The following is a 16,383-nucleotide window of genomic DNA, read 5'->3' on the forward strand; positions in this document are numbered from 1 at the left end:
TGAGACTTGAGCTTCCAATACAAAATAATCTCATATTAGACAGATAATAAAGGTACAGAATGAAAGTAACAATATACAGAACAATAACACATTGTCTTATAGAAGTCTCTTGGATCCATATGACATCCCTATCTTCCTAACTCAATGTTTTCATTCTGTCTGACACTTGTGGAAGGACATGGGAGTACTGTAAACATCTTCTAATCACTAACCAATCTCACTTTCTGATTGGCTAGTTCTCAGAAAATGTCTCCACCCACAGCCAAATCACAATTTTCAACATTTTAAAAAATGTAAAAACAACAAAAACAAACAACCGTAAAAACACTTCATATTGCTTGAATAGGGCATCCTAGACAGTAAACATGTCAGTGTTAATTTAATTCTGAAAGTGTTAAATTCAATACTGCAAATGTTTACTTAAGTCCAATCAACACTTATTAACACTCAAAAATAGGTCATCTGCATTGCTTGGAGAATTGTGTGTCTACCTCTATGCACTATACCTTAACTGATCCACATGATCTATTGATATTTTTACTTATTGAAAAGTGTCAATCTATTTTCATGTCAATGTTCATACTGTTTCACATCGGAAATAAGTTTGAAAATGTAGTTTTGTGATGGTGATGCATCATGTTGTGTTTTTTTTCAGTTTCCTTATTCACCAAAACACAAACATTTGCCACAAAAGAAATCCATTTTATGTCAGTGAGGTTAATGATTTTAGTCATTCCTGTGATTTGTGAAAAAACTAGAGTTAAAAGTTGCCCTCAAATGGATTACTGATTGATGAGTGCTGAACTTATTTCATGTGATTGACCTGTCCTGCAAGTCAACAGAAACTACCTGTCTCCACTCCCATCTTGGTTCTCTTCCTCCTCTATATGCATATGATTGACTGTGCCTTATTGAAAGTGGCCAAAGATGCTGTACTATTAACATACTGATCCTTCCAAAGGTCTGTAAAGTGACATTTCATAAACTTCATGCAAATTTCCCTCTGGATCTAAAATGAAACATAGTACCTGAATCTGAATCAAACTTTCGAACAATTGACCATTTTCCTCCTCTACCAGCCTGCGAGAGTGGCATGGTCAGAGTATATTATTTTACCTAATAGGATGGGACTGGCTGTTTTTCATCAGTAGTGGCATTGTTCTGGAAAGAGACCCTGGCTGTGATAGGGCTGGCTGAGAGTGCAGGCATAGTAGATTACTGACCACATCATTTTCACACTTCCCAGGGTAGAGTGAACGCCCAGGGGAACAAGCCAGCCAACAGTAACACCCAAGGGACCACATGCAGTATCAATGGCCTTGGAAAAACTGGAGGCCCAGCAGGAGTTCTGGAGACTTCAGGGTGGAAGACCAGCATAGAAAATGAGAACTATGTTTTGAGGACCAAGTATACAGCATCGGACATGACAGCAATCCCTGACAAGGCAAAAGTAAACATGTCGTCCCTGACACAGGATGCAGTCATTGTTTAGGCTAGTCAATCATTTATAATTACGGTTTTTGTCTGTAGATTTGTGAGCTCTGTCATATCTCAGACACCAAATTTTTTTTTTTGATCACATTTTGACTAAACCTGTGGGAATAATGCATCTCAATACTGCATTCATCCCTGTAAGTGCAATCGGTGTAATTTGTAAGGATAGCTGGATTGTTGTGGTAAGTTTCGTGTCAGTCGGACAGTGATGGCCTGTCCAAGTTAGAAATTTCGACTTTTAATTATAGCGCCCCCATCAGGCCAATCAGAACACAATGTCAAAAAGCATCATCCCTCCAACTCCCTCTGACATCCCTCCACACTAAGTTGTGACAATATGTATTTCCTCGAATTCAACATTCCTCCTAGCAGCTATGGACACGTAGCACACCCTCAGGTATTCACAGTCGAACTGTCAAACTGTCAAACTGCAAACACAAACTGGTAGAGTAGCAAACCAGTTTTTATAGAACTCACCTGCCACACAGCTGACGGTTAGTGCTGACTGGGCCTAAATTCAGAGTTTGGGATTGCTAAACCAACGAAAATCAACTTCACCCTGAGAAGCTGTCGCATGTGGTCCACCATGATGCTGTCATGAAGTTTTATGTCGATGACACTCTTCCGGGTGTTGAAGGTTGTGGTTGGCTGCATGTAAAGTCAGGATATACCATAGTTTAATATTGATAAACTTACATTTTGCTTTTTTGCATTTTGCTTCATGCAATTGCTTTCTTGCACCTCACTTTTTTCCTGATAACAGTTTGGTTCAGTTTCATAATTTATTAGCAATGAAAGGTATATTTGTCTCCAGGCATATTTGGTTTCATATGTAGTTACAGTTAGCTCACATGTAACAAACCTTTGGTCAGGCAAAATCTGACCAATTGAACAAATGCTATACATTACATGATACTGAATTATTGACATCTGGAGAGTTAGCTAATTGTACCTTCTCTACCAACTCCATAGAAAGAAACTTTGGGCTTGCTGCCTAGTGAGGACCCACTGCCTCTCTGCCTGGTGCTGAATGGGGTCCCGCTACCAACAGAGGTCCCACTGCCTATTGATGTGGGAGGTCCCACTGCATACTAGATTCCAACTGTCTTTTCAGGGTCCAGTGCCCACTGAGATGAGGACGTGAGGACCCACTGCCTCTCTGCCCGATGCCTACCTACTAGGGTCCCACTGCCCTTCTGTCCACTCCAACTGAGGTCCCACTACCTGCTGAATTTCCACCGCCTCTTTGCCCGCTGTCCTGTCCTGGACAGGACCGGATACAAAGGACACAGGACATGTGCAATTTGAATGGGCACAAGACTAGTGAATCCCTTCCTTGGAAGGCAGTGATACTCAGTGAATCAACAGAGGATGTAATTATGTAACAGGATGGAGTAGGTTGTCTTGGCGCACACAAGGAAAAATGATCTACAAGACTTTAAATGTAGGCTTTCTATCGTTGTTTAATGAAGTAATACTTTACAGACTTGATTTCCTTGGCATTGTCCACCAATTACCTGAATTGTATTTAATAAAGTGCTATCTTATCTTATCTTATCTTAATAATTGTAATTATGTTATTCCTAGGTACACAGTCTGCATCATATGTTTCATCAGTGAGCCTATTGTAATGCCCACAAAGACACACTAATAAGGATTTATTGTAACCCATGTTTATACCTGTGTAACCTATTTCTTTTCTTCTTCACCCACTACAACTGTATCATAATTTTGACTATAACAACACCAAGCACACCATAGTTACTTTTGTTGACCACAAATAGAGATATTTTTACAAATGAATGCATGAAATGAAATGAAATGAATGCATCCTACATTTAAAAAGAATATCTGCAATAATTTTGTCTAATTATGTTTTTTTTTTTTTTTTTTTTTGTTTCTTTAAGTGTAATAGAAGCAAGGAGCATGTTATCATTTTTAATTGGTGTGATGTATTTCAGTTTTGGAAATGCAAGTCTACAGATAAAAAAAAAGAAAAAACGATTTGGTATTGAACAATCTATGAATACGATTCTACACTCTTCCAGTAAGAAAGTTGTGAAATGAATAAATATTTGTCTTCCCTTGAAGGGGGCACATTGTATACATCCTGTGTGTACTGTTGTCTCTGTACTTCTCTTTTTATCAAATACAACAGACTCATCTACGTTTCAAAGATTGTGGACGTGGCAGGTAGCGGTGTGACTTTTCTCCACGCGTATCCGCTCCATTAACCCTGATTGGCCCATACACCGAACTCTGCTTACGACAGCCAATGAGAAGCAAGTGCGATGAGCGAGCCCTCTGTGCGATGCATGATGACACCGACTGAAAACGTCCGCTTGCTGAAGTGGACCAATGGAATCGGGAGAGGTGTTGTGTGCGGGTTTTGATTGGCTGTGTCCGGGAGGAAACGGGACGTCGGCGCAGGGGTGTGATCTGTTGACTGATGGGATAAAGCCGCCTGTGTTTTGGAGGCTGGTGAATTGAGAAAAGCGGTTTACACTCTACAGCGTCCGACTGCAACCATCATCCAGGTAGGTAAACCTTTCGTAATGTTTGCAGTCTTTGTCAGTGCAGAGATGAATGATAAGCAAACTATGGCGTACATGTCGCATTCCTATACTGCTCAGTCATAGACAGCAGACGTGGTCATAACATTGTATTTACCATACATGGTTGTTACAACTCAGGTTAGTGGCCAGACTGATCACTGTGCTGTTGTTGCTTGTAGTGTTAGTATTTATAGCTGGGAAATCATTTACAAAGTCGTTGCTATAAGTTGTATTAATTAGGGTAAGGGTTATCACCAAACTGTGATGTTGCCCTGCATCAGGTTATGATTGCAACATTACATTGCATCATATTGTAATTTGATATGATGAGTAGAAAGTCATGCAGAGCCACCTTAGCCACATGTCTACACTCTTAAAAAGGTTGTGTCACGTTTAACACTGCTGATGCTGTGTCCTCAGCATCGCTAACAACAACACATATTAATACATCAGGGCAGCAGTCAAAGCCTTACTCGAGTCCAAGTCGATTCGAAGACTAGGTTCAGTCGAGTTCAAGTTAAGACCCGGTCCAAAGGGGGTGGAGACCAAATCAAGACCGAGACCAGAGCAAATCAAGTCCTATTCAAGACCAAGACCAAAAAAGGCTATAAACACTGTGCTTGTCTTTCCAAAGGAGTTTCTTTAGGACCAACAGAGATGTAGATCTATCTGCAGGAGCTCTGTATGATTTTGACTAATCAATGTATAGAAGTTTATGCAGGAATAATTCCTTAAATTGCATATAGTGCTGGGAGGGAAATAAGTCAAAAGTCAAAATAGGCACAAGACCGACACAAGTCCCGCACGTGTCATGCAGTGTCATGGAAAAGTCTGTACCGCTTCTCCGACTGTGTCTGCATCCTGTATCCTGCATCTATGAAGGGAATTTGATGTGAATCTCTCCCTCTGCCTCACAGGATGATCAGGCCACTGCTCATGTGTTTCGTCCTCTGCGTGGTCTACGCCACCAGTAAACCCATGGAGAAGAAGAGCCGCGTTCACCTCGAAGAACCTCTCAGCCACCTCGAGCACAACGACGACAAGAACTACGAGTACGACCACGAGGCCTTTCTGGGCCACGAAGAGGCCAAGAGCTTTGATGATCTCACACCAGAAGAGAGCCAGCACAGACTGGGGTGAGTGGATTTAAGATTCAGCTATTTATAAGCGTCCTTAAGTCCCGATGGATGATTGAACCTTTTCTTGCTGCCATCATCCATAATGACTTTGAAGAGAAAGTGAAGAGAGGGTGAAATTGTAGCGTCAAATGCAAAGCGCCTGTGTGATGTTTGGCAGATTTTAGAGATTGACACACCAGGAAGCAGGCAGTAGATATCTTCCTGTAAATATGTTTAATCCATGACGAGGCAGACAAACTGGAAATGTACTTCTGCTTACTGGATTCTGCTGCAGAATGATCATTAACTGGTTGTGCAAGTTTAGGCCACGGTTCTACTCTTACAGCATGTTCATACCAAGCATGTTCAGAGCGGTTTATTCAAACTCTAGAGCCTTTCCTCGTTTAGTTTGTTTGGCCAGGTGAGAACGATGCCATTCTAACTAGTAGAATTGGTACTGATATTCCATTGGACACTTTGGACAAATCTTTCTTTTTCTCTCCAGCTTCATTGTAGATAAGATAGACGATAACAAGGATGGTTTCGTCACTGAGGAGGAGCTGAAGATCTGGATCAAGAACGCTCAGAAGAGGTACATCTATGACAACGTAGACAAACAGTGGAAGGACTTCGACGTGAACAGTGACGGCCTGATCTCCTTGGAGGAGTACAACAACGTCACCTATGGTACCTACCAGGGTAAGGAGGGAAGGGCAAGGAACTTTGAAGCCATTAGTTCCGACAAGTGTCATTTCTAACGTTTGTATAAGGCCACATTTGTGTGTTTTGATGGCATCCATTCCCCCTTGACCCAATAGATGAACCAGATAGCGAGTACGACCATAAGAAGATGCTGGCGAGAGATGAGAGGCGCTTCAAAGTAGCAGACAAGAACGGTGACCTGACCGCAGACAGAGAAGAGTTCACCGCCTTCCTGCACCCTGAGAACTACGACCACATGAAGCACGTAGTGGTGCAGGTATGTATTCTATTCTGAAATCAAGTGATTCCAAGAAACGCAACCAGGATCAGAAACTAGTTTCATGACACCTATACCTGTCTGCTTACCCGCACAGGAAACCATAGAAGACATCGACAAGAATGGCGATGGCCTCATTGACCTCGAGGAGTACATTGGTAAATAATTGTGATGTTTTGGTTGAAAATGTGGTGGATTATTACTTTAAACTTACCAGTTGAATAATTAGACATGTTTCTCCTTTGTCAATATAGCAGTTTTCTCATTACTTTCCATAACTCTTTCGTAGGCGACATGTACAACCATAATGATGACATGCCAGAGCCGGAGTGGGTGGCAACAGAGCGTCAGCAGTTCACCGAGTTCAGGGATAAGAACAAAGACGGCAAGATGGACAAGGAGGAGACGCTGGACTGGATACTGCCCAATGACTATGACCATTCAGAGGCAGAAGCCAAACATCTGGTCTTCGAGTCCGACGCCGACAAGGTGTGTTATCTCGAAAAATTGCTTAAAAATAAAAAAATTCTAAGTATTCAGTGTTTCCCCCAGAATTGTATTCTTGTCAGGGTAGAAAAGCCTCTGAAACAGCATTTAGACCATCATCGGACACTAAAACTCTCCATTGAAATTCAGGATAATACTACCAATATTAATATATACTAACATAAAATAAATACGTAATCAAACAAATTGCATTGGATCTATCCCATCAAAGGTCACTGACTGGCTGATACCCAATTTTTAATAAAAGGCCATGGCGTCAAACTATTGGTCCTAACCCTAATCTCAGTGCTTTTCTTTTGTTCTCTGTTGTGCTCTCTCTCTGAAAATGTTTGCCTATTTAACAACTGTTTTGCATGTCCTTGTTTCTACAGGATGGGAAGCTTACCAAGGATGAAATCCTGAACAAGTATGACCTGTTTGTCGGAAGCCAAGCAACCGACTTTGGGGAGGCGCTAATACGGCATGACGAGTTCTAGAGACTTGGCTTGTTTAGATAGATTACAATTTTACACTTGATTTGATAAATGCTATAATTTATTTTGTACGAGACCTAGAGCACTCAAAGACTAGCGCGTCCAACTAGTCTGAAGAGCAATGCATTTGTTTTGGGTGTTTACTTGGAGAGTTCTGTTACATATTATGATGCTCAGTTTGGTTTGACTTGTTCTCGCAAGCACTTGCTAGTCATTCCATTTCCGTCCTTTTTGTGGTGCTTAGTGTCGTTACTGCTCCTCGTAGTGCTGGTAGATGACAAAGGCCCAGCTTTTCTTTTGTGCCTTCATCACTGTGTTCATCGATATTAGCACTCTGTATGTCCTGATCCTGTTATGTACTATTGTCTTGTCCTACTTTTGAAGAATCCACTATAGGGCAGGTCTGACCATGTTACTGACCTCTGCCCCTGTTTGCCTCATGTTCGCCTTGTCAATCATGCCTCACAACAGTTATCAGTGACTTTCTGTATATTCCTATTTTCTGGATTTCTATTTATCATGCCATTGGGTCATTCCATATCACTGATGAATTTAAGATTTAAGAAATTAAGTTCTCATGTGACGTAAGAATTCTCAATCCGCGTTGAAAAATCAAAGCCGCTGGAGAACCAAGATGAAGCGATCAGTGCTTTGAAAATCCTTCATCAAGTTTTTCTTGAATTTGCATACAGACAGAATGTATGGTTATTCATATTTTGGACTAACTGCTGTACTTTGACCTTCACAGCCAATTTCTAAATAAAAACACAAAATTGACTAAATGTGTATGTGTATGTGTTTTCTTTTCTTTTTTAATTAAATTGTTTATAGTGTCTTAGTTATTTCAGTCTCATGTTGTGATTGATTTAAAGAATATACTGTTGCCAAATGTGAAAATGTGGGTCGAAATAAAACTGTCCACCATGTTTCAAAAGTGCATCATACATTAACATGCTTTATTCATTCTAGATATTACAGTGGAATTATTACATCAAAATAAACTCAAAATGCAATTTCCCATAAAGATGTGCACTAAAGAGTAAGTCATGGACTAGGAGAGACAAAAAAAAGTCTGAAAATAAAAGTTCAAAATATTTTTATTTGATTTTTGTTGCCTTTATCTATACAAAGGTATACTACAGTATAATACATGTCAGCATCAGAAGCTGAACCATTTGTTGCATTTATACTTTGCATTCCCATGTGATCCAAGAGCGGAAGTCATGAGAATTTAACTTATTGGCTACTGTTGTTATGAGCTTAGTATCTCACATTTTCAGTTATAAGCATTTATTCTCTGCCTACAAGGGAAAATGCAGCGTATCATCCCTCCAAACCTGCGGTCCAATTTTGGAAAAGTCCCATTTCGAAGATGGTGGAAAGTGTCTTCCGTCTTCGATCCTCTTTATCCTCTTGTATCCCAAAAACTAAGAAGCTACAGAGACTGAGGAGGTCTCAGTCTTGGAAGAAACCTCAGAAGATTCATCCATTTTCTTGCCAAAGACTGTCTCCATGATGCAGGCATTGAACTGAGGAAACAACCATATTGACATATTGTAACTTCACAGATAGGAATCAGTGTAGGATTGTTTATATATTTCTGCCACTGTCTACTCACCTGTTTGTTCATAAAGGCGTAGATGAGTGGGTTGTAGACACTGGAGCTCTTGGAGAAAAATGCTGGAATGGTGACCAGGCGATAGTCTTTGTTCTCATCTGCTGAGTGAGCGAAGTACATGGCTGCGAGGGCATAGGGCCCATAGCATGTGATGAAGGAAGCCACCATCACAATGATCATCCTGGACACTTCCTTCTCTGCCTTCTGGGTGGAGACTGACTCAGCCTGCTGGGCTGCAACCTGAACATATGCAATCATATGAAATCAATGGAAATGATCAAACCGTGACAGGTAAATTATTTTAACGACCGTCTGCCTTCTTCTGGTCGCACAATGCTTAATGTCCATTCACACCGCGAGCAATACAACAAGTCACCAGAAGTCCATTCCTTTCCTGTAGAGCTGAGTGACTTCAAAATGTGGAAATTCAGCAAATGTGTGGACCGTCAACAAGTTTGTCAGCTGAGAAAAGCTGGCCACTGCTGAACTTTCCATGGTCATCGGCTGTCAACTGCCAATCAGATTTCCACGCTTCCTTGTTTCCTTAAAGTTGTGATTTTGTTTCATGAACAATAGTTCCAACTGGCAAGTGCAAAATGGAAGTTGATTACAGCCATTCACAACTTCCCAGTTCTCTACAACTTGGAATGAAAGATGACAGGAATAAATGGTTGCATCCATCATTGCTAGATAGTTTTGTTAACTCATCAAAATGATGTAGCACTATGAAAGGCAATCCCAAATCATAGAAAAATTCCTGATTTGATGAGACCACTAAATAGACGCAATTGCCCACATACCGCCCACAATCGGTCAGAACAAAGTGACCCATCAACCAAGTTGCTTGCAGTGTGTACAAGCAGTTAGACTCACAGCACGCAGCGCCCCCAATAGCTGGGAATAGGAGAAGATGATGATGGTGAGTGGTGAGATAAAGCAGGTCACCATGAGGAAGTAGGTGTAGCTGGAACAGTTGAACTCCTCGTTGTGGGTGTACCAGTCAGGTCCACAGGAGCAGCCTAGACCCTCAGGAATATACCTGCAAATCAGCAGAACATGTTAAGATCGCTCTTATCACCCTAACACAGAACATTTGTACCCATATTCACATGATCTTGGAAAAAGGGTGCGTCAGTTACCTGCTCCAACCGAAGAATGGTGGGGTGGCACATCCAATCCCCATGAACCAGGTGAAGGCAACAGCACCTAGAGCATGATTGGTTCCAAATTTGAAGGCGCCAAAGGGTTTACAGATGATCAGGTATCTCTCGAATGAAAGGACAGCCAAGGACCAAGCTGTCACCAACCCTGAAGAGTAGAGGATGAGGTGAATAAAGAAATGGAACACAGTAGAAACAAGCTTTTCATCATAATTGAATTGAATAGATCCTACATTTCTCTCAGATGATACAACCATCATTGTCGTAGATCAGTTTTTATACCTGCTATAGATCCCATGCAAGATTCTAAGGCACACATGGTATGGCCCAAGAAGAAGTATCCCTTCAGGGAGGCGAGGAATACTTGACTCACAGAAAAAGTGACAAAAATTAAGCCTGCGAACGAAATGTTGACCAGGATGTAGTTCAGTGGCATCCTCAGCTTCTTGTATTTCACTGTCACGAAAAGAACAATACAATTCAAGGGTACCCCAGCAAAAAAGACAAAACCCATGAAGGCAGCCTGCAGGTAGAAGACCCAAAGCGGAGCCAGGTAGTACTGTGGCCCCTCGAAGGGATCCACTTTGGAGATGTTCTCGTACAGGTGGAAGTGCTTCCCCATCTTGGCTCCTCGGCTAAGCAGCTATCTATGCGGCTCCCTCATGTTGCCCCTTTTTATACAGTCATAAACCACTTAAACTGAAGATTACAGATGGGGCAAGCTTCCCTTGAAGATCTCCTGATCGTATTGCTGGGACAAATTTTGGGCTTACGTTGCCATCGTCACATTCGCCTTCTGTCTACGGATGTCGTCCGCACAACAGTATAATCCCATTTAGAGCTGGCAGTAAGAATCCGGGAAGGATTGGAAAGAAAGGGACTTAGAATATATGTAGGATCCACTTTTACATGGGTTAATATCACATACTGTAATACACATCATTATATATGTATAGATTTATATATATACGACGGTTCAACTGATATGGGGTTTTGAAGATACCAATACCAGTATTTTTAAATTTAAGTCACTGATAGACAATATTTTGTTTCAATTTAAACATATTGAACATATTTCATGCAAAAGACTTCAATGTTTATTCTTTTAGGCTGGTAAAAACTCTTAAACAGCATTTAGACTACGGGACACTAAATCTCTCCATTGAAACCAATACTAATGAAACTCTTTTGGGTTAGCAGCTGCTTTCTTCACAGCACCTATTCCATGGTAAGGGAACTCTGGGATGCAATACTGCCTTTACATGAAGAATTAAGTTACAAAAAACATAACTGAACAATTAAATGAATAAATGAAATGTGTAAAGATCATATCGCAAATACATACAGTACATTAAATCATAGGATAGCACCTCACTGAGGACAGCAGAAGTGGGATCTGTTTTGGTCTATTAAAAATTGGAGAGGGTGGTGGTTTCATTTTGTAAAATTAAATAAATAGATGCTCAAACTAGTTTTCAGTATATTTCTTAATGAGAGCAAAAAAATCCAAATCATATCCCTTATACATGAACTGTTGCTCTTATATTTTTTAAAGAGTGGTTATTAAATTGGCCTCTTTTGATATATTTGTGTACTAAAAAGACTATTCAAAGTTTTCTTTAGAATTTGGAATTTGGAAAAATTAGCCTTTGTATTCAATGTAGAATCTTTGTACTGTGGAAAATTAATGTGTCATGTGTTCTGTGTCTTTTAACATCCTCACTGAGAACAATCTTTTGTGGCATTTGGAAATAGCATTCCAAACTTCTAAAAGTTCTATAAAGCAAATTGCCATTAAAGGCACATTACCTATATATATTGAATTTACTGCAGAAGATAGTAGGTACTGAATTCTGAGGATTTTTATGTATTTAATGTGTTTGGTAAGTGGGTTACAACTGAAGTTGTGATGTTGATGATTGATGAGTTATTTGAATATGTACAGTACCTCCAAGATATTAGCACAGTACACACTACGTGTCAATAATACTGTATACAGGTCATGTCAAGATAGTTTTAGCAATTTGAAGTGAAGTACAATGCTACCTACCTTTTTTGCCTGTATTTGACAGTTTAACAGTGAAGAGAAACAGGAAGGAAGAGGGAGAGGGAGGGGGGATGACATGCGACATCTTGAGCTGGTCACTCAATTAGCACTGTGCAATCCAATTTTCATTATCTTGGAGGGGCTTAGCTCCTTACAATTGGCAGGGAATGACATGGCAGAGTCAAATACAAGGTTTGTCAATTAAATTAACCCTTTGTAAACTCTCATTTAACCAAATCAATCAAGCAATTAAGTCATTAATTACAAACTCCAATTACACTGGGATGCAGTCAGTGGAGTCTAGTTAGTATTCTCTGACTCATTGCTTACATCAGATTTCCTCTGCCTTTTGTGAGTTGGTTGATCATCTAACATTACAGTCTAACAATGTGAGACTTTTTTAAGTCATATTCAAATCATTCATGAAATCAGTCGTGAAATTTGAGACATTACAAATATTCTTTTTCAAAGACTTGTTAGGGCAACTTTGCAGCAGTACAAAAACTGTATCCAGGATACGAACTGTAATGGTAAAAATATTGACGAAAACACTTTCTGTGACAAAGATAATTCTTTTAAGTGTATACTTTTATCATTTTAATTCTATCTTCTGCATTGTGATATCTGCACTCTTATCATGGTATCAATTACAGCTTTTAAATTGACTGACCATGGAAACACTGAAAATTTTAGGTTCAGGGATCGTTATCTCACATGGACACATTTGAACAGTCTGTGATTGTGGAGAGAAAATTTTGATATTTCTTCTCTGTTCATCCATTTGTTGTTTGTATGATGTAAAATGGATTTTAAAAAAGGTGTCAGTATACTTCAAAAGTGAATGCACTTTTCCTATCTTCAAATTTATGTAACAGTTATTAGCCACTGAAAAGCAAGGGCTACTAGTCCAAGTGTATTATAGTTCAACATTATGTTACGGAAATGTAATATACACTGAAATGCATAAAACCTCCTTGGATCAAGGATGTCTTGCTGCATTTCAAAAGCAACGTTTTAACTTCTTGCATATAATCAATTTACTATAAGGATGTGCTGTCAAGGCCCAGTGATAGGTGGAGTTAGCTAACAGTAGTGGTGGTAATTGAAATGGATTAGGCTGGAATCATAGCCAATTAGTTTAATTAGTGTGTTTCTTGTCACTGTAAGGTCTTGGCAGGGAGTGTTCCCATAACCACAGTCACTGTTATCTTACGTTTCATAATTGGTAATTATTCATTGGGACTAGGTTCAATTAATGGAATGGCTATCAAATGTACTTCCCTTAAAATATATTGTAGCTATATATAGAGGTCTCAGTCTTGAAGAAAACTTCAGAGGCCTCATCTCTTCTTCCCAAACGTCGTCTCCATGATGAACTAAAGAGGGGAAAACCAGTCAGAGCATTAATGTGTGCATTCAATACACTGAATATTAGAACCACAATGGAATGTGGGTTGTACCTTGAGAAGAGTCAGGTCAATTAATCTGAACAAACAGTTGGTTTTTGGCTGTTAGCTAGCTATATAGCCAACAAGCTAATTACCTCTGCCAAGGAGGTTATGTTTTCGGTGCCGTTTGTCTGTTTGTCTGTTAGCAGGATTACGGAAAAACTACTGGTTTCCACAAAGTTTTCATGAAACTTCGTGGAAGGGTGTAGCATGGGCCAAGGAAGAACACATTAAATTTTGGAGTGGATCCGGATCCAACTCACAAACAAGCAATAATAGCACAAACCTTGGCGGAGGTCTGCGCTCTCCGAGTGCCCTTCTAGTTTAGCAAAGCAGCCGATGTTAGTTAACATGTAATTACTAGCCACAACTAGATACGTTAGCTAGGGCACATTTCAGATGTGTTTAGGCTATATCGACAATGATAGCTAACCAGATACTATGGTTAGCTGGCTAACATATACAAAATTGATTGGTTGTATTCGTGGCGAAAGGACCAGTTCTTAGTCAAAATTAGTTAAAATCAATCACAAGTGGGTGTATGGTTATAGCCTACTTAGCTTGAAAGTGTGATCATTTGGGTTATATAAGTGGAGAGAGTGATAGCATAGTAAGAGCAAGAGAGTAGTAGTTTTTGCAGTTGAGAAAAAGAGTGGAGAGAGAACAACATTGTGCTCTGCAGTGATGAATCCACACTTGTTCTACCCAAATAGCTGACTAACTGTTGAGCTGCCTTGGTTGAACCTGCTGGCTCTAATAGGCTAAAAGAGTCTCATGTAGGTTCCAACAATCTGTCACTTAAAAATTGAATATTTCTACTTGTGCAGCAAAGACAATAAAATATAAAGGAAACATTTTGGGTTCTGAACATATAGGATAAGAAACAGCAAACTAAAAGGCAAAGATTCCCCCTTACCTTTCCAAAACTGTTGTTTAATAAGTAATCAACCAATCTGGTTAACCAAACTGTCAGTTTAGTGTCTGTGTGTTGGCTAGTGTCCTACAGAATAACATACTGAGACAGACACAAATAAAAACTAATTGGCTAAATGGCTAAATAAAAGCTCTTTATTCAAAAATAATGTTGTAGATTGCAATTTTTTTTGCATCTATTAGATAGAATTCACAACATGACACCTGTGTGGTGAGAAAATCAGAAGAGAAATCAAACTCAGATTTACTTGTAGAACACATTTATGCAACCTGGGGCTTTTATCTGGTCATAGAAAAAGATAGAAATCCAAGAGGAATCACTGATATCTAATGGAAGCAAATACAATACAATCTGAAAAACCTGAAAAAATACAGATAGAGTGTATGAGTCTGGTGTAGTAGTGTATAGACACCATATTTAAATCATACTGGGTGGGATTTATATTGTTAATCAATATAAATGATACAATAGAGAGATTTAATGCTTGTTTATTAGGACTATTATAGCTCCAAAACAATTAGGATCGCATTGTACAACTGAGCCCTTATTGCCTTTGGGGCTTCCAACTTTATGAAGAAACAAGTAAAAAGATAATGATGAAATTTAATCACAAAATCCAATTTTTCATCTCATGTATCACTTGTCTCATTCATTATAAAGTAAATATTTTCAGTCACATTTTAACATCTTGCAAAGAGCAAAATCATTTTATATATAGATTACTCTGTGCGATACAAAGCTCTCACAATATTCAAATTTGCCACAGAGGTTATGTAAATGACATCTGTCCTGAATGTTGAGCCATATCTCTATACCGGAACCTAATGAGAGATTGGTAACTGTGAAAGCTATTGACTTACATGAGTGTTTAAAATCACTTTTTGAGATAAATAAAATAATTGATTGACTCAATTCATTTTCTCTACCTGCTTATCTGTTTTCAGGGTCGTGGGCGGCTGGAGCCTATTCCAGCATGTGTGTGTGCTGCATTGAGACAGGCTTTGGGTGAAGATAAAATTGTTATTCCTGTGAAATATTCAAATGAAGTGGCTTGGTACCTGTTGACAGGCGGTGTGACACGCGCCATTCCTCTGACTTTCTATGAGTGTGAATGTTATCCTTCAACCAGATCATTCCAACATTTGAATATTCAAAAGTGTTACAGACGGCTGCATTATCTGCATACCTTTCAAAGCCAAGGACAACCAAGGACAAGGAGGGAGAGAGACATGGCTTTAGAGACATGGAACAAAAAATGCTAATTCTCGTGAAGAAATGAAAATGTTCCTTCTAGTATTTCATTCTAAGAAGGAGGAACAGTACAGTTCAGCAGCAGGTCAGCTGGCTGCCTGCAGGAAGAAGTCTTAGATTATTTTTTGTCGATTCATGCTATGGGCTTATTTTACAAGATGAATATAAAGTTACAATGATGTGAAACATGACTTCTCCATATCATAACGTACACCTATTTAACATTAAATTTACATTTTCTTGCATTTTTATTTCAAAATCCCATTACTTTTACTTGCTGGAAAACCAGAGATTTTTGAACAACCATTCATTTTGTGAAAAATGGTTTCTTTTGAAGGCTAAATATTAAGTAATACACTCTACCATTAAATTTTCACCATTAGATTTCCACTTCAACAAATTACAGTTTTTTATGTGCTTTTTGAACTGAATGACTGAATGAAAGCACCACAGCTATAAACTATAAAGAAGTTGGCCTCATTTCAAGGGCTTCATAATAAGGATAGCAGGTGGCAGCCACTTAAATATCCTGCATTTGTTCCGTGTGGCCTTTCTTTTGAGCTTCCATGTGAGACCCTCTAACCTACAAACTGTCATGCCAAGCAGGCCCATAACCATCCACCCTGCTGGGGCAAACTGGAATCTTAAGAATACCCCCACCACTGGGATGAGCTCTAATCTGGATATATAAGATTGACCTGGGCAATCCTCCAAATCCCAGTCAAAACAGTGCTATAACATGGGATTAGAGCCAAAAGACTGCGCAAACTACAGTCTAAACTCAGATAAGTGAAGAACA

At 39.4% G+C, this 16,383-nt stretch overlaps 2 protein-coding genes across 2 annotated transcripts; one reads left to right on the top strand and one right to left on the bottom strand.

Annotated features, from left to right (window-relative positions):
* The first annotated feature begins 3,924 nt into the window (after positions 1 to 3,924).
* calua (calumenin a) lies at positions 3,925 to 7,902 on the top strand. Its single transcript, XM_071533231.1, has 7 exons — positions 3,925 to 4,031; positions 4,967 to 5,185; positions 5,673 to 5,866; positions 5,986 to 6,146; positions 6,244 to 6,304; positions 6,436 to 6,635; positions 7,025 to 7,902. Exons 2-7 carry the CDS (start codon positions 4,968 to 4,970, stop codon positions 7,127 to 7,129), a joined length of 939 nt encoding a protein of 312 aa, XP_071389332.1. The 5' UTR covers positions 3,925 to 4,031; position 4,967; the 3' UTR covers positions 7,130 to 7,902.
* A 651-nt stretch (positions 7,903 to 8,553) lies between these two features.
* Positions 8,554 to 10,526, bottom strand: opn1sw1 (opsin 1 (cone pigments), short-wave-sensitive 1). The gene is made up of 5 exons (XM_071533232.1): positions 10,187 to 10,526; positions 9,884 to 10,052; positions 9,618 to 9,783; positions 8,745 to 8,984; positions 8,554 to 8,655 (listed from the first exon to the last, which is right to left on the bottom strand). Exons 1-5 carry the CDS (start codon positions 10,524 to 10,526, stop codon positions 8,554 to 8,556), a joined length of 1,017 nt encoding a protein of 338 aa, XP_071389333.1.
* Positions 10,527 to 16,383: the final 5,857 nt, after the last annotated feature.

Source organism: Centroberyx affinis, unplaced genomic scaffold (assembly GCF_046629955.1).
Source record: "Centroberyx affinis isolate AG114_WGS23_722 - 3 ecotype Tasmania unplaced genomic scaffold, CSIRO-AGI_Caff_v1 ptg002343l_1, whole genome shotgun sequence".
Lineage (NCBI taxonomy): Eukaryota > Metazoa > Chordata > Actinopteri > Beryciformes > Berycidae > Centroberyx > Centroberyx affinis.

Bases quoted from the DNA above. Each gene is read 5' to 3' on its own strand.
- calua (XM_071533231.1), top strand. From the start codon at position 4,968: ATGATCAGGCCACTGCTCATGTGTTTCGTCCTCTGCGTGGTCTACGCC. The intron at 6,147-6,243 runs GTATGTATTCTA...TTACCCGCACAG, and splicing joins TGAAGCACGTAGTGGTGCAG to GAAACCATAGAAGACATCGA. The intron at 6,305-6,435 runs GTAAATAATTGT...ACTCTTTCGTAG, and splicing joins TGACCTCGAGGAGTACATTG to GCGACATGTACAACCATAAT.
- opn1sw1 (XM_071533232.1), bottom strand. From the start codon at position 10,526: ATGGGGAAGCACTTCCACCTGTACGAGAACATCTCCAAAGTGGATCCC. The intron at 9,784-9,883 runs GTAACTGACGCA...GCTGATTTGCAG, and splicing joins CCATTCTTCGGTTGGAGCAG to GTATATTCCTGAGGGTCTAG. The intron at 8,656-8,744 runs GTGAGTAGACAG...TTGTTTCCTCAG, and splicing joins ACGCCTTTATGAACAAACAG to TTCAATGCCTGCATCATGGA.